At 52.4% G+C, this 25,352-nt stretch overlaps 2 protein-coding genes and 1 non-coding gene across 6 annotated transcripts; all 3 read right to left on the bottom strand.

The window, feature by feature from the left end:
- Positions 1 to 952: 952 nt before the first annotated feature.
- Positions 953 to 8,878, bottom strand: FCGRT (Fc fragment of IgG receptor and transporter). Of its 4 annotated transcripts, none has more exons than XM_032324918.1 (7): positions 8,771 to 8,878; positions 7,657 to 7,740; positions 6,845 to 7,096; positions 6,483 to 6,758; positions 2,130 to 2,399; positions 1,547 to 1,663; positions 953 to 1,276 (listed from the first exon to the last, which is right to left on the bottom strand). In XM_032324918.1, exons 2-7 carry the CDS (start codon positions 7,724 to 7,726, stop codon positions 1,194 to 1,196), a joined length of 1,068 nt encoding a protein of 355 aa, XP_032180809.1. In that variant the 5' UTR covers positions 7,727 to 7,740; positions 8,771 to 8,878; the 3' UTR covers positions 953 to 1,193. The 4 variants fall into 4 exon arrangements, with proteins under 4 accessions (XP_032180809.1, XP_032180810.1, XP_032180813.1 ...); XM_032324919.1 differs by having other exon boundaries at positions 8,729 to 8,865; XM_032324922.1 differs by lacking the exon at positions 8,771 to 8,878 and adding an exon at positions 7,934 to 7,957.
- A 6,880-nt stretch (positions 8,879 to 15,758) lies between these two features.
- Positions 15,759 to 18,034, bottom strand: RPS11 (ribosomal protein S11). The gene is made up of 5 exons (XM_032323249.1): positions 17,908 to 18,034; positions 17,065 to 17,196; positions 16,799 to 16,874; positions 16,358 to 16,487; positions 15,759 to 15,944 (listed from the first exon to the last, which is right to left on the bottom strand). Exons 1-5 carry the CDS (start codon positions 17,920 to 17,922, stop codon positions 15,821 to 15,823), a joined length of 477 nt encoding a protein of 158 aa, XP_032179140.1. The 5' UTR covers positions 17,923 to 18,034; the 3' UTR covers positions 15,759 to 15,820.
- On the bottom strand, positions 16,595 to 16,676 carry LOC116580370. Its single transcript, XR_004281623.1, has one exon. It is a non-coding gene; the product is annotated as a small nucleolar RNA SNORD35 (small nucleolar RNA).
- Positions 18,035 to 25,352: the final 7,318 nt, after the last annotated feature.

Below are 25,352 nucleotides of genomic sequence, written 5' to 3'. Positions count from 1 at the left end.
AGGACCCCAAGGGGCGGGGCCGGTGAGCCCCGCGAAGGCCGCGGGCCCCGACGCCACGTCCACAGAGAAGAGCGCGGCCCCAGAGGTTCCGCCCGGCTTCCCAGGGCAGGCGGGTGGGCGGCCCGGGAGAGACGCGGATGCCCAGAACTACAACTCCCGGCAGGCGTCGCAGCGCCCAGCCAGACCACCGACCACGTCCAGCGGTACTTTTTCCCCAAGCCTCTTGGGAGGTGGTTTGGGGTTTTTTGGAGGTTGGGGTTGTTTTGTTTATTTATTTATTTATTTAAGTACTCTCTACACTGAGGGCGAAGCTGGAGCTCACCACCCCAAGATCAAGAGTCGCATCCTCTTCCGACTGAAGCCAGGCGCCCCGGAGGTGTATTTTTTTTTTTTTTTTTTAAAGATTTTATTTATTTATTTGACAGAGAGAGAGGCAGGCAGAGAGAGAGAGAGAGAGGGAAGCAGGCTCCCTGCTGAGCAGAGAGCCCGATATGGGACTCGATCCCAGGACCCTGAGATCATGACCTGAGCCGAAGGCAGCGGCTTAACCCGCTGAGCCACCCAGGCGCCCCCGGAGGTGTATTTTTATCTTTTCCTTTGTGAGCACGGTTTAAGAAAGAAGGGAACCAAGGGGCCGGAGGAGGCATCCCCTTCCCTCAAAGAGGGAACAATGCTTCTCTTTCGCTCCACCCAAGGTGACAGGTCCGACTCCAGCCAAGAATTCCTCAAAATGTGTGGCACAGTGTCGGCATTTGGTAAATATTGGTGAAACTTATGAGTGAAAAGATGTGACTTGGTATATAAAATTGGCATATTCCACAACTGGCAACTGCCTCCGGAGAGATATGAAGCCCAGGGCTTATGTTCTTTATCCCTACCCCCCTACGACACACACACGTGTTCTCCTAACCTCACCCCCACCCCAAAAGTCGAAATGATAAGAACACAATAATTCGGGCCCAAACTCGTGTTTATATGTGGAGGTGGAAAAGAGCCATGATCATCAGGAGGGGAAACTGAGGCAGATCACACAAGAGGCGAAATCCAGAAGATCATTGGGCCCAGGACTCTTTCTGGCGGCTCAGAAATACCAGGATTCCAGGAGGTCTCACAGCATGAAGGGGGCCTGACTACATTAGCTGGTGGTAGCCAGGATGGAGGGTGATATCAGCGGCTGAGAATGCATTTATGTGCTATGAATCGGCATCCTTGGGCACGCCGGGAGCAGGCAGGAGGGCCCCAACATCATCGTCCCCACGGAGAGACATCCAAGGGGCTGAGGGAAGAGGAAGTGGGTGGGGGAGGTCATCAGAATCTCTGAAATCCCCTGGGGTTCCTGACTGCCCCTCCCCCACGTGTGTCTGTCTTTCTTTCCCAGTCTCTGTCCTACTCCACAGGTTTCTGTCCCCCCTCAGAGCCTCTGTTTCCTCCCTCCCATCCCACTACCTCCCGTGTCCCTGTTCCTTTCTGTCTAGATCCGTGGGCCCCCCCGCCCCCACTCCAGGTCTGTCCCTCTCTGAGTTCTTTCCCTCTTCCTGCTCCACACCTGGAAGCCCCTTTCTCATCCTCCTCCACAGCAGAGCTCCTCCTGCGGCCACTGCCATGAGCAGTAGGAAGCCAACAACGATTCCAATCACGGGCACGGAGGATCTGGCTGGTGATTCTGCAGCCAGAGAATGATGTGAGATGCAGAGGGAACCCTCCGGCCCATCTGAGCCAGGGCCAGAGCCTGGGGATTCTCAGTCCCTCCCAACCACAGAGATCACAGCATCAGGTTTTTGGGGAGAGGGTGTGGACAGAGGGAACGCCGGTCAGCTGATGTTCTAGGTCTGTGCAGAACGCCCCCGCTTTGCATAGAAGAGTCAAGATGGGTCCCAGTCCCACTGGCCAAGGGACCCAGAGCAGCAGGGTGCATGGTATTCTGACTAGGAGAGAGGAAGGGCGGTCACAGAGCAGTAGCCCATCAGATTCACAGAGGACTGGCTATGGCTGAGGGACAACTGGCAGCAGCAGACAATGAATGGTCAGACTAGCAGCAGCAGCAGGGAAGGCAGACCGGCAACAGTGGGGCAGAAGGCGGTTGCAAGGCAGCCAGAGACAGAGAGTATCAGGCCTCCCCGGGACCTTACCCAGCTCCACGGTGAGGGGCTGCGGCAGCCCAGCGTGCTGCACCACGCAGCGGTAGTGGTGCTCGTCACCACTTTTGACCGTCAATGAAGACCAGGCATGGAAGGAGCCGTCACCATTGGGGCCAAAGTCACCTTCTCCGGAGCCCACAGCCAGCCCGTTCCGGAGGAACCGCAGTTGTAGCTCCGGGGGATAGAAGGAGAAGGCACTGCAGGTGAGCACAGAAAAGCCAGGGCTCCCAGGTCGGGCCTTCAGGCGCATGGAGGGTGGCTCTGCGGACAAACAGGCAGATAGACCTAAGCCCTGAGCCCATGAACCCCTAGCGCCAGACCTGGGAGGGCCGGGGGAGGACGTACAGAAGCCTCCATTCCTTCCACCATAGCCAGCAGGCCCCGCCCTGTCCCCCACACTGTGCTGAGCCTGGAGGACAGAGTGGCAAAGGTGAAGGGACATTCATGAGGGGATGGGACCCCCACCTATCCACAGTGAGGATATCCACCACTCATCCATTCCTTCCTACAACAGACACACACTGAACATCAACCATGTTCAGTGCCAGACACTCTTCTAGGCACCCAGGACACAGCAGTAAAGACAGACAAAGGTCCCTGTCTTGGGGTGCCTGAGTGGCTCAGTCAGTTTAGCATCTGCCTTCAGCTCAGGTCATGATCCCAGGGTCCTGGGATTGAGTCCTGTGTCCAGCTCCCTGTTTGGCAGGCAATCTGCTTCTCCCTCTCTCCCCCATTAGTGCTCTCTCTCTTTCTCCTTCTGTGTCTGTCTCAAAAAAATAAATAAAATCTTTTTAAGCAAAAGTCCCTGTCTTCGTGGAGCTCATGTTCTAATGAGGGAAGAGAGATAAATATTTGTGTCCAAATAAATGAAAAGGAAACAGACCGTGAAAGTGTTGTGATGAGAGAAAATAAGACAGATCCTACGGTCATTAAAGGATAGTAAGCAGACGTTATGAAAACCGTCATACCAGTGCATTTGAAATTGAAATGAACTGGACAAATTCCTAGGAAATGCAACCTTCCAAAACTGACGCAGAAGAAATAAAAAAAACTTGAGTAGTCCTATAATGATTGAATAATTTTAACCCATAACTTAAAAACTTTCCAACAATAAAAGTCCAGGCCCAGGTGACATCATTGGTGAATTCTTTTTTTTTTTTTTTTTAAGATTTTATTTATTTATTTGAAAGACAGTGATCACAAGTAGGCAGACAGGCAGGCAGAGAGAGAGGAGGAAGCAGGTTCCCTGCCAAGCAGAGAGCCTGATGCGGGGCTTGATCCCAGGACCCTGGGATCATCACCGGAGCCAAAGGCAGAGGCTTTAACCCACTGACCCACCCAGGCGCCCCTCATTGGTGAATTCTTAAAACAAACAAACAAATAAACAAACAAAAACAAGTAGCATATCTACACCTAATTTAGGGAAAAGGCATCCCTGTAATTCCATGGAGGAGACAGGAAGGTGGTCTTGCAACAAATGATGCTGGGTCAACTGGAGATCCTCGACGGACAAATGAACCTAGAACCCTTACCTCACACCCTCACACGCAATTACCTCAAGACGGATCACAGTTACATGTAAAAGTTACTTATCAACCAAGCTTCTAAAAGACCTAGAACCTTCATAGCTTTGGGAGAGGAAAGATTTCCTGAAGAGAACACACATAAAAGCTATAGAGAAAAGATGGATGGGTTGCTCTTCATTAAAATTGTTTCATCAAGGGCACCTGGGTGGCTCAGTGGGTTAAAGCCTCTGCCTTCAGCTCAGGTCATGATCCTAGGATCCTGGGATCAAGCCCCACACTGGGCTCTCTGCTCCGCAGGGAGTCTGCTCCCTCCCAACTCTCTCTCTCTGCCTGCCTTTCTGCCTACTTGTGATCTCTGTCTGTCAAATCAATAAATAAAATCTTTTTTAAAAAATGTTTCATCAAGGGGGCGCCTGGGTGGCTCAGAGGGTTAAGCCGCTGCCTTCGGCTCAGGTCATGGTCCCAGGGTCCTGGGATCGAGCCCCACATCGGGCTCTCTGCTCAGCAGGGAGCCTGCTTCCCTCTCTCTCTCTCTCTGCCTGCCTCTCCATCTACTTGTGATTTCTCTCTGTCAAATAAATAAATAAAATCTTTTTAAAAAAAAAATGTTTCATCAAGAGGGTGAAAAGACAAGCTGCACAGCAGGAGAAGTTATTTCCAATAGAACCATCTGACCTAGCCAAAAGATTCATATCCAGAATACATCAGGAACTCTAATAAGAAAAAGAGATAAAAATTCCAATTAAAAAAAAAATTCCAATTAAACAATGGGCAAAAACTCTCACACAGCCACTCCAAAAGAGTGGACACTCCACTGTCAATAACATGAAGAAGTTCCCCGTCACTAGTCATCAACTTGCTGACTTGAATTTTTTAAAAGATTTATTTATTTGAAGAGGGAAGGGGGAGAGGGAGGGAGAGAGAGAATCCCAAGCAGACTCCCTGCTGAGCACAGAGCCCAGTGCAGGGCTCGATCCCATGACCCCGAGATCACAACCCAATCTGAAACCAAGAGCCAGAGGCTTCACCAACTGAGCCACCCAGGCACCCCTCTCACTGTTCTGATTTTGTCCGATTTTGCCAAATCATGTATATGATGCTCATTTATCATCAGAGAAATGTAAAATGCTTCACAGTAAGACACCATCATATACCAACCGGAATGCTTCAAACTCAAGACAGACGATATCAAAGTCTGGCAAGCCTGTGGAGCAACTGGAGTTCTCAAACACAGCTGGTGGGACTCTGAAATGGGCTTAACCCCTTTGAGCAAAGTGTTTAGCTCTACCTGCTATAGCTAATCTGGGGCCTATAGCACCATACGCAAACGGGCTCATGCTTAAGGTCATCTGAAGTTCAAAATCAGTCAACACCATGGTGATAAAAATTGGGTCAGCTGTTGCCCTTGGGAGGTATGGAATGGGATGGGACACAAGGAAGTCTTGTAAGGTGCCAAAAATGTTCTAGATCTTGGTACACAGGCATCCATTAAACATAATCAATGTACTTTAGGTAGGTGAGTTATACCGCAATGAAAAAGAAAAAACAGAGACACTGTAGTGAATGAATGGACAAAACAGTGGCATGGGACAGGGTGCCTGGATGGCTCAGTGAGTTAAAGCCTCTGCCTTCAGCTCAGGTCATGATCCCAGGGTCCTGGTATCGAGTCCCACATCGGGCTCTCTGCTCAGCAGGGAACCTGCTTCCCCCCCTCTCTCTCTCTGCCTGCTTCTCTGCCTACTTGTGATCTCTGTCAAATAAATAAATAAATAAATCTTTTTTAAAAAAACAAAAAACAGTGGCATGGGAGACAGTAATGAGGGTGGTATGGGGACACACTTTAACCAGGGTGATCAGAGAGGACCCAGTCATGGCAGGACTCCAAGGAAGAGAACTGTAAGCAGACAGGACAGCGGGTGCAAAGGGCCTGAGGAGGGCAAGAACCTGACAGCTGAAGAAAGGGAAAAGAGAGAGCCAGCATGGCTGGGGTGTTGTGGAATTATAGTGATGGAAAACAGCCAGGCCCAGCCAGTGGCGGGGATGGGTGGGCCACAGAGTAGAGGCAGCACTGTAGCGTGAGAATAGAGAAAAGCTAATAGTTTTAGGTAGTGGTGGGCTAGGAACTCATTTATGTTTGAGAGCATTCCTCTGGCTGCTAGGCAGAGCATGGTCTCTGGATGGAAGGACCAGGATGGAAGTTGGGATTGCAAGATGGGGACAATGAGGACAAAAGAGCCCCCGAGAATCCCCCGGCCATGCTCGGAAGTACAGCTGGGACGTTTCTGTGTTTAAGCGGGGGGGGGGGGGGGGGGGGGGTTGTGTGTGTGTGTGTGTGTGTGCTCGAGGGTCAGGCAAGGCATCATGGGGATCCAAAAGAGGCAAGCATAAAGCCTCTCGGGCCACAGGAAAACCTCCCTCGCTGTGACACCAGAGGAGCAGATAGACAAGAGCAGAGGTGGAGAAAGGGGAGGGCTGATGTAGGCTCAAAAAACTCTGGGTGATTGTGTCTGCCTGAGCCAAGCAGGTGCAGGCTGAGGGGAGGGACAGAGGCCACTGCCCCTTGGGGACTCCAGGCCAGGCTGAGGGACTCGGCTCTGTCCAGAAATCTCTGAGCTCCAGGGGAGGGCTGTGTGTGGGAGAGCAGCAGGGACAGCTCTGGGTGTGGAAAGACATGGAGACAGGTCAGAGAGGGCTGCAGTGGGGAGAGTGGAGGTCAGGAGGCCAGGAAAGAGGCTGGGGGAAGAGGAGGAGGCCAAGGATGGGGGTGTGGGGGCGGAGAGCTCCATGGGGACCAGGGATCCCTCTGGAGGTTGCTCACCCTTCCACTCCAGGTTCCCACGGCCCCTCTCCAGATGGCCCAGCAGCCGCTGGGGGCAGGAGTTGAGCAGGAAGGTCCTCTCCTTGCTGACCGCCCCCGCGTGCTGCATCCACGTCTTCTGAATGGTCTCAGTCTCAGGCCAGTCCCCATCCCAGGTGCCCAGCTTAGGGTCGAAAGTCATGAAATCCTCGCCGTTCAGAGCAAACTTGGCCACGGGCACCGAGGCGTTGTCGGGGCCCAACTCACAGCCCAGCAGGCCCTGCAGGGTGTAGGGTCCTGGGGTGCCCACATACAGGTAAGCAGGACCCAAGAGCAGGGGGCCTGGCCCCTCCACGCTCAGACCCCGGGGGTCCGGTTCTTACCTCCTTTCCCCAAGGCTTTGAGACCTTCAAGAAATAGCTCCTGCTTGCTCCGCAGGTCGGTCGTCTCTTTCTCCCAATACCAGGAGACCTGGTTTTCCCAGACCCAAGCCCCACATGGCTCGGCCTCGGCACGCAGGTTATTGTAGCTCAGGTACTGCTGGGGACCCAGCCAGCCGGACACCCAGAAGGCAGGGGCCCCAGGGGCAGGAGAGGACACAGCGGTGAGGTGGTACAGGAGCGAGAGATGGCTCTCTGCAGGAGGGAGACAGAGGCCAAGAGAGCAGATGCGGGGAGGACCTAGACTGGGAGCAGGACCAATACCCTGAAAGAGAAAAGACTCAACCCCAAAGAGGAAGGACAGACCAGACAGTGGGAGACAGCCTGGGGGCGACAGGGACATGGGACAGACGCAGAGAGGAAAGGGGCAGACTGGGGAGGGACAGACCCAGAGAGAGGGGCTGCGGCCACATTCAGAGAGAGGGGACAAGCTTGGTGGGGGACAGACTCCCAGAGGAGAAGAACAGATCCACGAGAAGGACAGATCCACAAGGAGGACAGACTTGGGGCGGAGGGGACAGAGTGGAAGCGGAAGACGCAAAAAGGACAGGAACAGACCCAGAGAGGGGGGGCGACAGACTCAGAGAGAAGCGACCAGGTGGCCCGCAGACGCAGCCACGGAGGAAGAACAGCGATAAAGTGACTCTCGATGAAGGTCGGGCCAGTCCGAGTGAAACCTCAGATTTCGCTTCGCTTCCCTAGTCCCTTCCCGGCCGCCGGCGCCTCCCTCCTACCCCGAAGCCACCTCCCCTCACCTGCGCGCACGGTCGGCAGCAGGAACAGCAGGAAACCGAGCCCCCAGGACCGAGGCCGGGGGACCCACATCCTGAGCGGGAGACCTGGGGCGGGAGGGGGCGCGTGACTGCTCCGACCCCCGCCCCGCCCCCTCCTCCCCCAGCTCCCGAGGGGCTCGGCCAGCACGCGCACCCGCGCCTGGGGGCCCCGGGGCTCCGCGACCGCGGCTGGCCACCCTGCCCTCCACCCCGGCGAACTTTCACCCCTTCATTTGATCTTTTTGGGTTAATTAATTACAGAGCTTGGATAGGCTGAGAGTTCTGGCTCAGCGCTCGGCTCCGCCTCTTCCTCCTCCCTCAGACCCTGGAATCCGAGCCCCAGCTCCTCCTCCTCAGACCGAGAGCGCGGGCCCTCGGCCCCTCCTCCCTCAGACCTGGGAGTTCAGGCCCCCCAGCTCCTCCCTTTCTGAGACCCAGGGGTCCGGGCCTCCAGCCCCTCCTCACTCAGACCCAGGGGTCCAGGGCCTCCAGCCGCCTCCTCCCTCAGAGCCAGGAGTCCTCACCCCCAGATCCCTCCTTTCTGAGACCCAGGGGTCCGGGCCTCCAGCCTCTCCTTCCCCAGACCCAGGAGTCCGAGTCCCCAGCCCCCTCCTCCTTCAGACCCAGGGGTCCAGGGTACCTCCACTCCCGCGCCACTCTTCCCTCAGACCCGAGAGCCCCTGTCCCAGGGCCCCTCCTTCCCCAGACCCAGGAGTCCAAACCCCCAGCCCCCTCCTCCTTCAGGCCAAGGAGTCCAGGGCCTCCAGCCCCTCCTCCCTCAGACCTGGGAGTCCAGGCCCCCCAGCCTCTCTTCCCTCGGATCCGGATCCGGGAGTCCAGACCCCCAGCCGCCTCCTTCCCCAGACCCAGGAGTCCAGGCCCCTCAGCCACTGCTTCCCCAGACCCGGAAGTCCAAGTCCCCAGTCCTCTCCTCTCTCAGACCGAGGTGTCCAGGCCCCCTCCCACCGCCCACTCCAGCCCCTGGCACCCTCCTCCCTCAGACCCGGAGAGCAGGACCCCAAACCACTCCTTCCTCAGATCCATGAGTCCCCACCGCAGCCCGTCCTCCCTCGGCCTGGGCCCCAGCTCTGCTCACAGCAAGCGAAGTTCCCTTCCAGCCTGCAGCCCGAGCTGGCTCCCGTGACTGGAGACCCCAGTTCCTCTCTCACATCCTGTCCGGAGACTGCTCCCTGACTTCGGGAATATCCAACCCCGCCCCCCAGCTGGAGGGCACACCCCAGGCCAGGGGCCCAGCCTCTGAGTATTGTCTCTGCCTTGCTCTTGAAAACTTTTTTTCTTTGTTTCTTTTCCTTTTGGTCTTTCTCGGTTGCTCCCTGTTTGTTATTTTGTGGTGGGAGCCACCCAGCAAATTCATGACACAGCTGAGAGCCTGACACTGTCCGAGTCCAGACTTGGGAGTTTCAGGGGGTCCTCTTCTTACCTCCTTGTCCAACCACCCCCACCTCCCACCCCTTCACCAGCTCTTGCTTCGGTGAATGTTCCCCAGACCTCTTCTAAATTTCCTCCTTGGAACCCGTCCCCTAAGTGTCCCCTTAAAATGCCTTTACACTTCTTTAGTATCTTCTGGATTCAGCGTCAATAACATAGTCCCAAGATACATTGCTGTCTGTCGAGGCCCCCTCCAGTCCCCCGCCCCCTGCCCACACCGCGGCCGCCCTGCCTTCATTACATTGGAATGTTGTGCATACATAGAAAGAGACTTATTTTAAGGGATTGGCTCTTGTGACCATGCTGGCTTAGCAAGTCTAAAATATGATAGGGGGTGACTGGCAGCCTGGGGACTCGGGAAGGAGTTGCGGGTCCCACAGCAGCAGGCTGGAGAAGCAGGGAGAGTGGATCTTGCTCGGGAAAGTCTGAAGGCAGTCTGCCCGCCTGGGGGAGCTCCGTTTTGTCCTTCTCTTAGGCCTCCAGTCGATGGGCTGCAGCCCACCCACGTTCTGGAAGGGCAGTCTGCTTTCCTCCAAATGCCCGGACTTTAGTGGAAGTCTCATCCCAAAACATCCTCATAGAAACCTCCAGAGTAATGTTTGACCCAACAGCTGGGGCCCGGACCCTGCCAAGTTGACACACGAAGTTAACCGTGACACATGGTCCATCTGTATTCAGCTTAGCTCTGGATTTCTTTTCGTTCCTCTCCTTGGTCCTGTTAGAATGTCCACTAAGATCCACCCTCGGGGCCTCTAATGGTGCTGAAGGATCCTGTGTTCATGCCCCCACAAATCCTGTTACAGCACCCTCTGTTTTCTCCTCAAAGCCTCCAAGGAAACTGCCAGGCCCAGCTGTCCCCCTGCGTCCCTAGGGATCTGGCTATGTCTCTAGGGGACCGTTCCAGCCACTCTGGGGCTCTCATTTTAGAGACCTCAAGACCAAAAACAAGCAAAGTGAATAATAAAATAAAGGCTTCAGGTCCTTCTTGTGATGTTCCTTGGACCCTGGTATAAAAGGGCCAATGTCTTGTGACAGTGCGCCCCAGGAACCTGCTTTACTTTCCCTTGGAGCCTGGAAACCATCACCCACATGTCCTGTAGGACCCTGGCCAGAGGCCTCTCCTTGGCCCCGGGACTCTGATATCTCAGGTCCCCACCCCCATGCCCTTTGGGTCCCCTGATAGAATCCTGAGGCCCTGACATAATGTCTGCAACAGCTTCTGCTAATCTCATTCTTGGAATTGGCCACCCCACCCCTGGGATCCTGCTAAGCCAGTCCTGAACGTTCTCCCTGGTGTGACCCCAGACGGGCCTCAGCCCCAGGCCCTTGTCTCCTGCTACAACGTTCCTACCAGCAGCAACCCTCCCACATATCTCAGGGACTTGCCATCAGGCCTTTCCCATACCTCCTCATCAGCTAGATTGTTGCTCCCTCACCCAAGAGGGAACCACCCTCAAGGGCCTGGGGACCGCACTGAAAAGGGGCTCTGAGTTCTTGCTATGTGTGTCCTCTTTAGGTCCCTGAGTCCTACTCTACTGGTTAAGAAACCTCCACCCACCCCACACAAGGGATCTTCTCTATAGTCTATATCCCTAAATAATGCCATAAGGGACATGCCCTGGGTTCCTGCCACAGTGCTCCCGGGACGCTAGGACATTGTCCCTGAGGCTTCCATAACACTCACATTTTGCCTGCCTTTCCTTCAGCTCCTTCTTTACCCCTCTCCGGGTATCTGTCTCCTCTGGGTGTCTTCAGTCCTGGTACAATGTCCCATCAACTGTCACTGCCACACCTGTCAGAACACTGCTCTAATATTCACTGGGTCCTACTGAAAAGTCTTTGATGGTGGCGGGGGCCAGGGGTTGCTGGGTGGCTCATTTGGTTAAGCTTCTGCCTTTAGCTCAGGTCATGATCTCAGGGTCTTGAGATCAAGACCCACACTGGGCTCCCAGCTCAGCGGGGAGTCTGCTTCTCCCTCTCCCCCTGCCTGTGCTCTTTCTGTCTCTCTCTAATGAATAGATAAAAATCTTAAAAAAGAAAAAATAAGAGTGTCTCCTAGCTCTACCATGAAGTCCTGCTTAAACACTCCAAGGTCCAGCTAGTCTGTGTCCTCCGGACTCTGGGAAAATTCCCACAGGGTTTTCCCCACGTGTCCCAGGGTCCTGCTTCGGTGGCCGCCACCCACGGCCCCGGATCACTCATTCATTTCCCACTGCTGCTGTAATTCAACCATGAACTCAGCAGCTCGAAACCACACAGATTTTTGATCTTACACTTCTGGAAGTCAGACATCTAAAATGGTCCACAGCTTTGGTTCTTTCTTAAGGCTCGAGGGGAGAATCCGTTCTCCTGCTTTTTCTGGCTTCTGGAAGCTGTGTGCATTGTCATGGCCCCTTCCTCCAGCTTCAAAGCCAGCAACACAGCTGCTTCTCTCCCTTCTGACCTCTGTGTGCGTACGGCCATCCAACCTCAAATCTCTCTCTGACTCTGATCTTCCCACCTCCCTCTTATTTTTTTAAGTTAATTTTTATTAAGCATTAAGAACGAATATTTTTCTCAGCCTGTGTGGGGAGCAAGCCCACAACGGTGGTGTTGTGTCATATTCTACCCAGCTGAACTAACCAGCCAGCCACTCGGCCCCCATCTTCCTCTTACAGGTATTCTAGGGATTACATTGGTCCCCTGGATAATCCCAGATCATCTCCCCATCTCAAAACCCTGAATTTAATTGCATCTGCAAAGTCCGGCTTATCATATGAAGTAACAGATTCCCAGGTTTCAGGGGATTACAGCATTCATATTTGGGGGAATGTCAGCCTACCACAGTCAGGAAGGATGCCCTTCTTTGTCCCTGTTAGAATACCCGCCACTGACCTCCTCTGCCAGGGCTGGGCAGTGAGGGTTCTCAGTCAGCCAGAACATTCCCCATAACATCCCTCCTTCCTGCTACAACAGAGAAAGCCTTCAGGATCACTTAGGACACACTGGGAGTCCCTTCTAGGTGTTCTGGGGTCCTGTTTGTTTATAGCAACTCCTGGGTATCCCTTCTCATCTTCCCAGAGTCCGTCTCTAACGATCCTAACTGTGCCCTCCAGAGCCCCTGGGCTCCTGCTGTTCCCCAGGGGCCCACTATAAAGAAGATGAAGCCCATGGCAGGACCAGTTACGTAATTTGCAGGGCTTGGGGCAAACGAAAATGTGGGGCCCCTCGTTCCAACTTCAAGACGGTTCTAGCAGAGCACTGAACCATTGAACCCAGGGTGGGTCCCTTCTGAATGAGGTCTGAAGCCGCCTTGGCCCTGGGGGCTGTGCACTAGGATTGTGCCCTCTGCACCTGCACCAGTAGTGCCCCCTACTGATAACGGGAGGTAATCTTGCCTGAGTTCAAAACCAAATCCTGGGCGCCTGGGTGGCTCAGTGGGTTGAGCCGCTGCCTTCAGCTCAGGTCGTGATCTTAGGGTCCTGGGATTGAGTCCCGTATCAGGCTCTCTGCTCAGCAGGGAGCCTGCTTCTCTCTCTCTCTGCCTACTTGTGGGAGCCTGCTTCTCTCTCTCTCTGCCTACTTGTGGTCTCTGTCAAATAAAATCTTTAAAAAAACAAAAAACCAAATCCTTCTTCCACGTTGGCTTTTCCGAGCCCTGTTTTTTATCTATAAAGTGGGGATAACGATTCTGCCAACCTCAGGAGAGAGGCTTCAGGGAGTCAAGGACTGGGCATGGGGCAAATGTAGGGCATAACAGTAACATGTTTCCTTTAATGTGCACCCCTCCCTACCCCCGACTCCCAGCTGCTGTTAGGGTCCCAGGGATCTGAGACGCCATGCCCCAGATGTCTTGCTCCCTCTTGCATCTGCAGGGGCCAGCACAGTAAATATTGGTAGAATGAATGATGGCAACCACGAAGGACCTTGGGCTGGTTTGATAAGCCCCTAAACCTCTTCTAGAATAGCTTTGATGTCCTGCTAGAACATTCTAGCAGAATCTCTGCTGGAGCCCTCTGTGATAATATATAACAGAGCTGGGATCTACCAGAATGTTAGACTCCCAGGGATTTGCCATGATAGACTCTGGGATGTTGGGTAAAATGCCCCAAAATGGGGCAGCAGGATGGCTCAGACACATACAAAAGCTACTTCAAGTTCCCCAGACTCCACTCACAGACCTCGGGACCAGAGCAGACCAGTCAAATGATTTCAGGTGCCTGCTCCCACAAGTCCTGCTACAGTAGAATACCACAGAGGCTGCAACAATGATTGCCAGGGGAGGGGGCCGTCGTCACCTGCTAATGAGCAGCAGAGCTGGAAATCAGCACAGAGCCTGTGGTCACCATGCTGTCACTTGGAGGTATCTCTTCATGGTCCCCGCTTCTGCTGAGCTCCAAGGACAGGCCTGCCTTGTGGGATGCAGGATTTAACTGTTTACTCCCCTGAACACGTACAGGAGCTTCCAACTTGTCCACGTGCTGGGGATGCGGAGCTCACCTTCCCGCGGTTAGCGGGTAAACAAACACGCTCCATCACAGGGGTTTGTGCAATAAACATACAAATACACAAGAAATGGGGCTTCATCTGTCTCTGCAGGGCAATCAAGCTGGGAAGGGCGGTTGGGCGGCTTTGGCTGGATGGCAAGAGGCTGGGGAGCACTACAGCCGAGGCAAAGGCGGAGGGAGCCAGGTGGACACCTGAACGGAGAGCTGCCAGGCAGTGGGCACAGCCAGTGCGAAAACTCTGAGGAGGGAGCAAGTCTGCTGGGTGCTGCCTGCTAAGCAGTGCGGAGGGCAGAGGGCAAGCGCTGAGGCTGTGACAGTCTGGACCTAGGAATGGTCTCTGGCTGTCTCCTGACTCTAAAAAAGGGTAGACACGGTGGTCACCTCCCTCCAGGCACAAGTGGCGTAGCCCCAGGGCATCTCTCCTTGGTCTTTGCCACATGACCCACCAGACCCAGCACACACCAGGCAGGCACCCCACCTGCGACTATGTACCCTAACACAGTGGGGTGCCAAGGAGACACCCCAAGACCTCTGGGAGGGAACAAGGTAGCTGGGCTGCTGTCAACAGTGCAGCCCCACCCCAAACGGAAACACCTGTGGTGGGGGGGCTCCTAGGGCCACCTCAGAGCCCTTCTGGGTCCCAGGCCCCTCCCTCGGGGTCTCTGCCCTCCAGGACGGGTGGGGTGGGGCAGGCTTACAGGCTGAAACTCCGGGGCGGTGCCCCCTTCTGACCTGTCCCTGCCCCTTCCTGCCCCCTTTGATGCGGCCCCACTTCCTCTGGCAGGAACCCCCGCCCTCACTGGGTCTGGGTAAAAAAGGAGCCGCAGAGCCGGTCCAGAGGCAGTGTCCCTGGAGGTAGCAGCTCCTCTCTCCTCTCGGCCCTGTCTCCCAACCCTTGTACCAGTGCTGTGCCTCAGTCCCTGGTACAGGTATGGGGGGCAGGGACCTGGGGATCCCAGCAGCACCAGGCCCTGAGGGCTGAAGCCATCAGATGCCTCCTTCTCCCCTGGCTGCCAGCTTCAACTCCGGTGAGGGTCTTTCTACAGCTTCTAAAAGCCACTCCCCCCCTCCTCAATCCTGCCTTGCTGCCCCCCAGGTCTATCATCTTGAACTTGATTTCCTGCTCAAGGTCTGTCTGGTCTTGTTCTGAAATCTGAGTCTGTCACTACCTGTGGTCTCCGACCTTGCTCAGAACCCAGCTGAGTCCCTTTCTGGGTCTCTAACTGATCCTTTTTCCCTAAAAGACTGCCTTTCACTGTTAGGGTCAACCTCTCTCCCTTTCCCACATTTTCCTGACACTCCGCATCACCATCTGGCCATGTCAGAAGGCTATTTCCCTGACCCTGTCCCCATTTCTCTCCTCCCCCAAGGCCACCCCGACCTGGTCAGTCTCCCTTCCAGGGCCTTTCCTAACCCACGTCTAGCAGCCTGCAAGCGGGTGCTGCTAAGGTGGGTCCCAGGCTGGCTCCAGCTTGCCTCACTAGGAGAGGGACCTTCAAAGCCAGTTTCCTTGGACTTTCAGGCAAAGGAAGTTTCTAGAACCTGAGTGAGACCTGGAGCTGAGCTGCTCACCCAGGGGAGAACCTGTTGCAACAGATGAGTTTGCTCATCTGCAAAGGGGCATGGTGCTCACTCAGGAAGGGGCAGCGCGGCCTGGGGCTGGAGAGGGGAGCTGCCTGGCCTCCATGCTCCACTCCTCTACTGTCAGGGGGGAGACAGAGAAGCCCAGGCTGAAGTCAAGACCCCTGCGGCTCAGAACCAGGTAGCACAGGACTCCGCAAGCCCATCCACCAGCCCCCTGCCTCCCCCTCCCCCACTTCCCCAACCTAAGCCAGGTCCAGAGGGCCCTCCGCCCTCACTCACTTCCTCCCCAGAGACTGGGGGTTGGGGGGCACACCCCACCGCCAGGTAGAAGGGCTTACTTATTCCAACAACAAGAGGTAGCATGGACCGAAAGGAGACGCAAAAAGGGGAGCAGTGTCTTAATACAGGTTCCTATCTTCACCCAGAGATGTGAGGACAGGAAGGATGTGGCTCCCGATCCCTCCTTTATACTGGGGTCCAGAGAATGAGAGAACCCCATTTTTTGCCATCAACCCCACTCCACTCTCATGAACAACCCCTCTGGCAAAGGAGCAGATACCCTAGGCCAGGTCCCCGACTGGGAAAATAACTTTATTTTCTTCAAGGGTGTGGACAGGTGTCTAGTCTCAGAATTTCTGGAACTGCTTCTTGGTGCCAGCAGCCTTTGTGACTTTGAGCACGTTGAAACGCACTGTCTTGCTCAAGGGCCGGCACTCGCCCACTGTGACGATGTCGCCGATCTGGACATCTCTGTGGAGGTGGGCAGGGGCTGTGTCAGAGGCTGGCCTGTCCCATGCAGGCCACTGGAGGCCGGGCCTCTCTGCTTTGCTCCCCACCCCCCACCCTACCCAAGTTCCAGTTTCCAGTTCCACCTGTCCCCGGTCATTATTTATTGAACACAAACTGTGTCCAAGGTACCAAACCCAAACTGGACAGAGGGCACTCCAAACCTTTCAGAGGTGTCTCGGGCAGAAGACCTCCATCGATCCCCTCCACTATACCCAGACTGGAGGCTCCTGAGGACATGTGCTTGGCTGCACCAGTGTCCTCACACCATCGCCAACAATTTAGTACCCACACAGCGGCCAGGTCCTGTCACTCAGCCTCGGGGGCACACCACGCCCGCCTCTCTGCCTGGGAACCTGAGGGCCCACTGTGTTCACCTGAAGCAGGGCGAAAGGTGGACGGACATGTTCTTGTGGCGCTTCTCAAAGCGGTTGTACTTCCGGATGTAGTGGAGGTAGTCTCGGCGGATGACAATGGTCCTCTGCATCTTCATCTTGGTCACCACACCTGGGGGGAGGGGACAGACTGTAGGTCAGCCCCACGAGGAACGGGGGCTTTGGGCAGCCCAGAGCGTGCTGGGAACTGGGAGCTACCTAGGTAGGATCCCAAGCCTATTGCTGACATTGGCTGTGCCAAATAGCCTTCTCAACATGCCCATGGTGGGTATCTGAAGACCATCTTGAAGAGACATCTGCCAGTGCCCCCATGGAACCAGGAGTCCGCCCATCCCCTCCTCACCCAGGAATCTGAGCAACCCCGGGCCCATCATCCCTCAGATCCAGAAATCTGAACCCAAGCACCCAGGTGCCCTCACTCACCAGACAGAATCCGCCCTCGGATGGAGACATTACCAGTAAAGGGGCACTTTTTGTCAATGTAGGTGCCCTCAATGGCCTGAATAAGGGAAAGAAAGGAGCCTCGAACAAGCACTTCCTGAAATAACCAGGGGGTGTGGCCCCAGGTCGGGAACTACATTTCCCACCAGCCCAGGGACCAGCCACCCAGCTGTGGCCAAGGTAACTGGTTTGCGCACACACGTGCAGGAACCCAGGGGTCTCCTTCCTTCTGAGGATAGCCCCCATACCTCCTTGGGCGTCTTGAAGCCCAGACCGATGTTTTTGTAGTATCGGGGAAGCTTCTCCTTGCCAGTTTCTCCAAGCAAAACCCTCTTCTTATTTTGAAAGATGGTTGGCTGCTTTTGGTAGGCACGCTCAGTCTAGATGGACGAGGAGGCAGCTGGTGAGCCTGGAGACTGCAACTCGGCCTGGAAGCCCTCCCAGAAACCCCAGAACCCATCCTTCCTAGCATTTACTCCCCAAACGACAGACTCCCAAGCCTCGATCACTACCACTGAAAACACTCACCCCGAGTCTCTGGAGTTGAGATTCAACTCTGAACCAGCGTTTACTTCAGCATTTATGCTCTAAAACACCTCCCGTCACCTGCAGCACTCATTCCTTAAAACCCAGGCGCACAAAATCATTTCTCTAACAACGTGAACATCTTTCAGCAACTACTCTCCAAGCCACAAGGACACCCACCAGGATTCTCTCCGTATATAATACATGCGATTTCAGAAATAAATACCAAAACCACGGGCTTCCTGGATTAGCCCTTAGGGCTCAGTTCTCACAGGATTAACCCGACGGCCCAAGGCCTCCGGAAAAACCACCCAGTAAACCCTGAGTTTTAAGAAGATAACTCCAAAAAGGCCTGAGCCGCCACTAAACCCCACGCGGGGAGCCCCCGGGACTTAGGAGGCGCTTATCTAGATTAATTCAAAGACACGTGCCCCCGAGGTAAAGCCTGGGAAATCGAGGTCGCCTGGTATCAGTCCTCAAACTGGGGCGCGGGGTCTTTCTCTCGGGACGCGCCCCTGAGGCCGAGGGTGGGCCCCGCAGCACCCGTGCCAGCCCCGAGCCCGCACCTGAATGTCCGCCATCTTCCCGGCCGCCTCAAAAAAGGAAAGCCGGAAAGGCGTCCGGGTTTCCTTATCGACTGCACAGGGGCAAAGGAGGAAGTGACGAAAGGGGGCGGGAACACGGTTTGGGGCGGGGCTTCGGGCGCGACTGTGATTGACGGGCGGCCCAAAGCCAGCACGGACGCCCCACAGGATGAAAGGCTGGGGTTCGGAAAGCGGCGGAAGCGGTCTCGCCAAATTCACGCCAGGAATGCGCTGGTCCTGCTAGTTCACGTTGGCAAGGCGAGGCCAGCTTCTAGCCCCCCTAACGTTATCGCGAGAGTTATAGGGAGGCGGGCATGTTTCGACGGGGCTAAGATCACGTGGAGTATGGAGACCTCGTGGCTGTGCGCCTGCAGAATTCAAACGGGATGCGGTGGCGGCCATCTTTTTGCGGGGCGGTCGGCCGTCTTAAGAGCATGAGCCGACGGCGCTGCCATTTTTGTGAGGGGCGGGCGTGGACCATGAGTTTTTTTCCCTCGAGTAATGAAGTTGTTTGTGCTTTATACCCTGTTTCATTCCCAGACCGTGGTGGTTTAGTGAAAAACAAAACAAACACCCCAGTGCTGATTTTCTGTCTGTAACAGCACTGTTCATTTGAACATTCCGCAGTGATGAAAATGTTCCATTATCCGGACTATCCAACACGGTGGCTGCTTTCATTTCAAATGTGTATGAGACTGAGGACCTGAATTTTTTTTTTTTTTTAAAGATTTCACTTATTTATTTGACATCTAGAGATTATAAGTAGGCAAGAGAGGTAGGCATGGAGAGAGAGGAGGAAGCAGACTCTCCGCGGAGCAGAGATCCTGATGTGGGGCTCGATACCAGGACCCTGGGATCATGACCTGAGCCGAAAGCAGAGGCTTTAACCCACTAAGCCACCCAGGCGCCCCGAGGACCTGAATTTTTAACTTAGTTTCATATTATTTAACTTAAATTTACACAGCTACATGGAGCTAACTAACATCTATAGCATTGGGCGGTGCAGGTCTATAACTGGATACAAATTTGTTATTTTGTCACTTGTTGGAAAGCAAAGTCTTAACGAAGCACAGGTTTTAATATTTTTTATTCTTTTCGATTCGGCTGACAAAAAATTGCTCTCCCAGGGTCTGAAGGCTCGTCTCAATTTGTGTACTTATCCTGTAGCATGAGGCACTTGTGTACAGGCCACATTTAGTGATGAGGCGCTTCCATTTTTTTTCTTAACTGCAGAACGCTCCTCCTCTCCTCCTTCCTTGCTGCTTCTAAAACTTATAGATCCATCTGGGCCTTGGGACTTTTCAACTTGCTGTTTCTTCAACTGAATTTTTTTTTTTTTAAAGATTTTATTTATTTAGGGGCGCCTGGGTGGCTCAGTCAGTTGAGCTGCTACCTTCAGCTCGGGTCATGGTCCCAGGATCCTGGGATCGAGCCCCGCATCGAGCGAGCCCCGCATCGAGCTCTCTGCTCAACAGGAGGCCTCCTTCTCTTCCTCTCTCTGCCTGCCTCGTGATCTCTGCCTGTCAAATAAATAAATAAAATCTTGTTTTTTTAAGATTTATTTATTTATTTGACAGATGGATAGAGACAAAGCACAGGTAGACAGAGTGGCAGGCAGAAGGAGAGGGAAATGCAGGCTCCCCACTGAGCAGGGAGCCCATGCGGGACTCGATCCCAGGACCCCAGGATCATGACCTGAGCTGAAGGTAGTAGCTCAACTGACTGAGCCACCCAGGCGCCCCTTCAACTGAACTCTTTGTTCAGCACCTCACTTCTCAGGCAGGTTCCCGAGGAAACTAACCCGCCCCTCCCCCCAGATTCCACACTGGTGACCCACTATGAAGAGGGTGAGATTTCTGGGGCGATTGGTGGCTCAGTCAGTTGATCGTCTGCCTTCCACTCTTCCACTCGGTTCACCAACCCCCCCACCATGCTCTCCCCAAATAAATACATAAAATCTTTTAAAAGAGTGTGCGGTGTCCATAGCTCTGCTAGCAGGCTGGATTTTACATTTATCCCGTTTCCCTTTCTCCACTAGAAGGAAGGCAGGAATTTTTACCTGCTTTGCTCTCCAGGGCTTTCTGGCAGCTGTCATGTGGTTCAGTGCTCGATTCATACTTGTTGACTAAATCATCAAATGAATGAAGTTTGGATTGGGATATGCCAAAACGCCCACCCTTATAGGCAGCTCTATAAATCAAGGCATGTCTCCACCACAGGATACTCTGCAGGCAGTTAATAAAGGGGAGGGAGCTCGATCGATGGGGAAATGAAAAGATTGCCAAGCCGTATTTCATTGTTTTAAATGTGCAGTTGGTTCTGAATAGGTATTTCATGCCCACGGTGCAAAATTCAAAAAGTACAAAAATGAATGAATCTTTCTCCCACTCTTCTCCCCAGACACCGATGCCTAGTTTCCCTCTCCAGACACAACCACTGTCATCCTGTTAGCTTCCAATGGGTCTTCAGGCTGTTTTACCTTGGGTTGAATTTGTACATGGACAAAGTAAATTGCAGAACAGAAGGCATACTATGACCCATCTATTTTTAATATTTATTGATAGTCTGTGGGATGACTGCCTTTTCTTTTAAATCTCCTTATGTGATATAACTGTGGACTTTATAGATTTCAAACACTGCGTTGTTCAGTAACTTAGCCAGTAGTTATATGTGATTTTTAAAAATATTTTATTTGACAGAGAGAGAGATCACAAGTAGGCAGAGTGAGAGAGTGGGAAGCAGGCTCCCTGTGGAGGAGAGAGCCCAATGTGGGGCTCGATTCCAGGACCCTGCGATCATGACCTGAGCTTAAGGCAGAGGCTTCACCCACTGAGCCACCCATGGGACCCTATATGTGGTTATTTAAATTGAGTGACAGGGTGTAGCTCAGTGAGAGAGCCCATGCCTTGCACTATGAAACCCTGGCTTTGAGCCCTGGCACCTCCAACCACTGGCTTTTCATTCTTTAAGAGATACAGATTAAATTTAAACTGAATACAATTTAAAACTCAGTTCTTCAGTCACCTTATTCAAAGATCAAATGCCCAGAAGCCAGATGTGGCTTCCATATTAGAAAACATTCAGAGCATTTTTTTAAAAGATTTTATTTATTTGAGAGAGAAAGAGAGAGAGAGAAACCTGAGCAGGGGGAGGAGCACAGGGAGAGGGAGAAGCAGGCTCACTGCTGAGCAGGGAGCCCAACACAGGGCTCCGTCCTAGAACCCCAGATTCATGACCTGAGCTGAAGGCAGACATTTAACTGATTGAGTCACCCGGCACCCTGATTCAGAACATTTTTATCAACACAGAAAGTTCTCTTGGACAATGTAGCTATAGAGTAGACTGTTCATATGTATATGGTGTCTTTTAAGTTGTACTAACTTTGAAGATGTAAATGCTACTAACTTACAAAAATAATTCGAAAGTTGAATTGCTTAAATTTCTTTCACACTCAATAGCTTTGTGAATTTTTTTTTTTAAGCTTGTGAATTCTGAAACATTGTATTATTGTGTCAGTATTCTCTACACCTACTGTGGGGCTCGAACCCACAACCCCAAGATCAAGAGTCTCTCTTGCTCTGGTGACTGAGTCTGCCAGCCTCCCCTGAATGAAACATTTTTTAAAAAGATTTTATTTATTTATTTGTATTTATTTGACAAAGAGATCACAAGTAGGCAGAGAGGCAGGCAGAAAGAGGGGGAGAAACAGGCTTCCTGCTAAGCAGAGAGAGCCTGACTCGAGGCTCGATTCCAGGACCCTGAGATCATGACCTAAGCCGAAGGCAGAAGCTTAACCCTGAATGAAACATTTTTAACTGTAATTGCTTCAGTCCCTTTGGGGGTACCATTCAGAGGGAAGGACTTTTCATTTTTCTTTTTTTTTAGGTTTTTTTTTTTTTTTTTTTGACAGACAGAGATCACAGGTAGGCAGAGAGGCAGGCAGAGAGAGAGGAAGCAGGCTCCCTGCGGAGCAGAGAGCCCAATGTGGGGCTCCATCCCAGGACCCTGGGATCATGACCTGAGCCAAAGGCAGACACTTTAACCCACTGAGCCATCCGGGCGCCCCGACTTTTCATTTTTCTGTTTTAAAACCTTCTATGTCTCCCCCACCCCCGACCTTGTAGTAGCTTTATTTATTTATTTTTTTTAATTAATATTTTATTTATTTATTTGACAGGCAGAGATCACAAGTAGGCAGAGAGGCAGGCAAAGAAAGAGAAGAAAGCAGGCTCCCTGCTGAGCAGGATGCTGGGCTCATGACCTGAACAGAAGGTAGCGGCCTTAACCCACTGAGCCACCCAGGCACCCAGTAGCTTTATTTTTTGAAGACATAAGTAATTTCTGGAGTTTTTGAACGACTTGATAAGGATTTATGATATTTAGTTTAAAAAAAAAAAAAAGGCAGGGCCTATAGCTGTATTTGTGCTAAGCTAACAAAAGTGACTTAGAAAAAAGCCTGGAAGGAAATGCATGACTTTGCCCCCGTGGTTTGCATCTCCAGGTGGTGAGATTAGGTGTGATTTCCTCTCTGGTTTTTAAAATGCTCGGTATTTTGCAAATGGCTCAGAATAGCTGGTGAGATTTTGATGATAAGGGAAAGCAAAAAAATATATATTGCTTCACAGTGAAGGGGGATATGGGGGCAGTTTGGAGATATTTGGGCCCACAGCTTTTAATGACCACAACCCACAGTAGGAAATATGGTTGCATCGTGACCAAACACCTGTTTCTCTCTCTTCTTTTTATTAAGTTTACTTATTTAAGTAATCTCTACACCCAACATGGGGCTTGAACTCATGACCCTGAGATCAGGAGCTGCATGCTTTCCCAGCTGAACAAGCCAGTTGTCTCCTTCCTCTTGCTTTCTAACTCAACTTTCTCCTTTCCTTCCTGCAATATACTGATTTTTCTCCTTTCTGTTTCTATTCAGGTGTGTTATCATTTTGAGGCTGGTTACAACCTACCACATCGACTTTCTGCCCCACAGGGTCAGATGGCCTTGACGCCCAATAATGAACTCCAGCCAGCTCCAGGGATGACCACTTGACGGAGTGTTTCTGGCCTCTGCGGGATTTCAGACGTACTGAACCAGGGTTTCACGACCGAAATGCAAATGCTGGTTGACCTGGGGAAGCTCACGTTGCCATGTGCGCCCAATGCTTAGCAAGGTTAAGACCCTCCCTTGGGCCCTGCTGTGGACCAGGATGGGAAGGTGTGCTAGAGCTCCTAGGGGACGAGTTGGAGATGAGCTAGGCCCGCCCACGTGCTGTGGGCGGGGCACGAGACAGAGCTTCAAAAATGTTCCTGCGACTGACCAGGAAGTTCTGAGCCTCAGTGTCTGCCCCGGAAGGATTAAGGGGTTGGCCGAGATCCCATCTGACTGGCTGATGATGAACAATGTTGAGCACCTTCTAACGTGCTTATGGGCCATTTGTGTATCTTTGATGAAATATTTCTTCAAATTCTTCCCCAATTTGTAGTTGGTTTTCCTTATTATGGAGTTTGGAGGTTTTTGTTTTGTTTTGTTTTGTTTTGAATTTGAAAGAGAGGGAGAACACAAATGGGGGCAGGAGCAGAGGGAGAAGCAGACTCCCCACTGAGCATGGAGCCTGATGAGGTGCTCCATCCTGGGATTCCAGTATCATGACCTGAGCCAAAGGCAGATGTTTAACTACTGAACCACCCAGGTGCCCGTTTTTCTGTGTATGTGTGTGTGTATGTGTGTGTGTGTTTAAGATTTTATTTATTTATTCGACAGAGAGATCACAAGTACGCAGAGAGGCAGGCAGAGAGAGGTGGAAGCAGGCTTCCTGCTGAGCAGAGAGCCCCATGTGGGGCTTGATCCCAGGACCCTGAGATCATGACCTGAAGGCAGAGGCTTAACTCACTGAGCCACCTAGGTGCCCATTTTTTGTTTTTGTTTTTTAAGATTTTATTTATTTATTTGACAGAGATCACAAGCAGGCAGAGAGGCAGGTAGAGAGAAATGAGGAAGCAGGCTCCCTGCCGAGCAGAGAGCCCGATGAGGGGCTTGATCCCAGGACACTGGGATCATGACCTGAGCCGAAGGCAGAGGTTTTAACCCACTGAGCCACCCAAGGCACCCCTGTTTTGTTTTTTAATATATCCAGGAAACAAGTTCTTCAAAAGGGGTGGGGTTGGCAAATATTTCCTCCCAGTCCGTGGCTTGTTTTTGAAGTGGAAAGTTTTTACGTTTATACAGCCAAATTTATCTTTTCAAGGGATCATGTTTTCAGGGGACTATATTAGTGCTGCTTTAACAAGCAGTTTTGCTAAACTTAATACTTGATTTTGGCCACTTCTGGAGGTAGCTCCTGTGGTGAGGGGGAGCCCCAGGATGGGTAAACACAGCACCCATTTGTTAAATGATTCTGAGAAAACCTAAGTCGCTGTGGCATCTTGGGCATTTTGGGAAGACTAATCGTGACAGATATGTGAGTTGTCATCTGCCCCCTAAATTAAAAGTAAAATGCCCTGGGGAGCCTGGGTGGCTCAGTGGGGTAAGCCTCTGCCTTCAGCCCAGGTCATGATCTCAAGAGTCCTGGGATCGAGCCCCACATTGGGCTCTCTGCTCAGCAGGGAGCATGCTTCCTCCTCTCTCTCTGCCTGCTTCTCTGCCTACTTGTAATCTCTGTCAAATAAATAAAATCATATAAGAAAAATGCCCTGGGGCACCTGGGTGGCTCAGGGGTTAAAGCCTCTGCCTTCGGCTCAGGTCATGATCCCAGGGTTCTGGGATCGAGCCCTGCATTGGGTTCTCTGCTCAGCAGGGAGCATGCTTTCTCCCCTCTCTCTGCCTGCCTCTCTGCCTACTTGTGATCTGTCAAATAAATAAAATCATAAAAAAAAAAAATCCCTGTTATAGTAAAATGAGTATTACATTCATCTAGTTTCTCTGTGTTGTTAGGCACTTGAATATTGAAATTCTAAAATTATTGGGTGCCTGGGTGGCTCAGTGGGTTAAGCCGCTGCTTTCGGCTCAGGTCATGATCTCAGGGTCCTGGGATGGAGTCCCGCATCGGGCTCTCTGCTCAGCAGGGAGCCTGCTTCCTCCTCTCTCTCTGCCTACGTGTGATCTCTCTCTGTCAAATAAATAAATAAAATCTTAAAAAAATAAAATAAAATTATAAACTTCCAAGTGGGAGGTGCCTGGGGTGGGGGTGGGGGGAAGTGTCTGCCCTGGGATTGAGTCCCGCCTCTGGTTCCCTGCTTGGCGGGGAGCCTTTCTTCCCCTCCAGCTCACCCCTGCTTCTGTTCTCTCTGTTGCTGTCAAATAAAAAGTCTAAAAAGAGATTTATTATTGCCTACTAATCTACAAGGGCAGTATGAAACAGGTGATGGCAGAGAGCTTGGTACCTACTCAATGCTCCCTTTACTCTTCCAGATCGAAGTCTAGTTTCAGGGTC

The sequence above is a fragment of the Mustela erminea genome, chromosome 19 (genome assembly GCF_009829155.1).
Source record: "Mustela erminea isolate mMusErm1 chromosome 19, mMusErm1.Pri, whole genome shotgun sequence".
Lineage (NCBI taxonomy): Eukaryota > Metazoa > Chordata > Mammalia > Carnivora > Mustelidae > Mustela > Mustela erminea.
This window is presented reverse-complemented; position numbering and strand designations above follow the sequence as displayed.

Bases quoted from the DNA above. Each gene is read 5' to 3' on its own strand.
- RPS11 (XM_032323249.1), bottom strand. The intron at 16,875-17,064 runs GTATGGGGGCTA...TCCCTTATTCAG, and splicing joins GCTTCAAGACGCCCAAGGAG to GCCATTGAGGGCACCTACAT. The intron at 16,488-16,798 runs GTGAGTGAGGGC...CCCTCCCCCCAG, and splicing joins CCGAGGGCGGATTCTGTCTG to GTGTGGTGACCAAGATGAAG.
- FCGRT (XM_032324918.1), bottom strand. From the start codon at position 7,726: ATGTGGGTCCCCCGGCCTCGGTCCTGGGGGCTCGGTTTCCTGCTGTTC. The intron at 7,097-7,656 runs GTGAGGGGAGGT...TCCCTCCTGCAG, and splicing joins GCTGCCGACCGTGCGCGCAG to AGAGCCATCTCTCGCTCCTG. The intron at 2,400-6,482 runs GTGAGCAACCTC...GTTTGTCCGCAG, and splicing joins TGGGAACCTGGAGTGGAAGG to AGCCACCCTCCATGCGCCTG.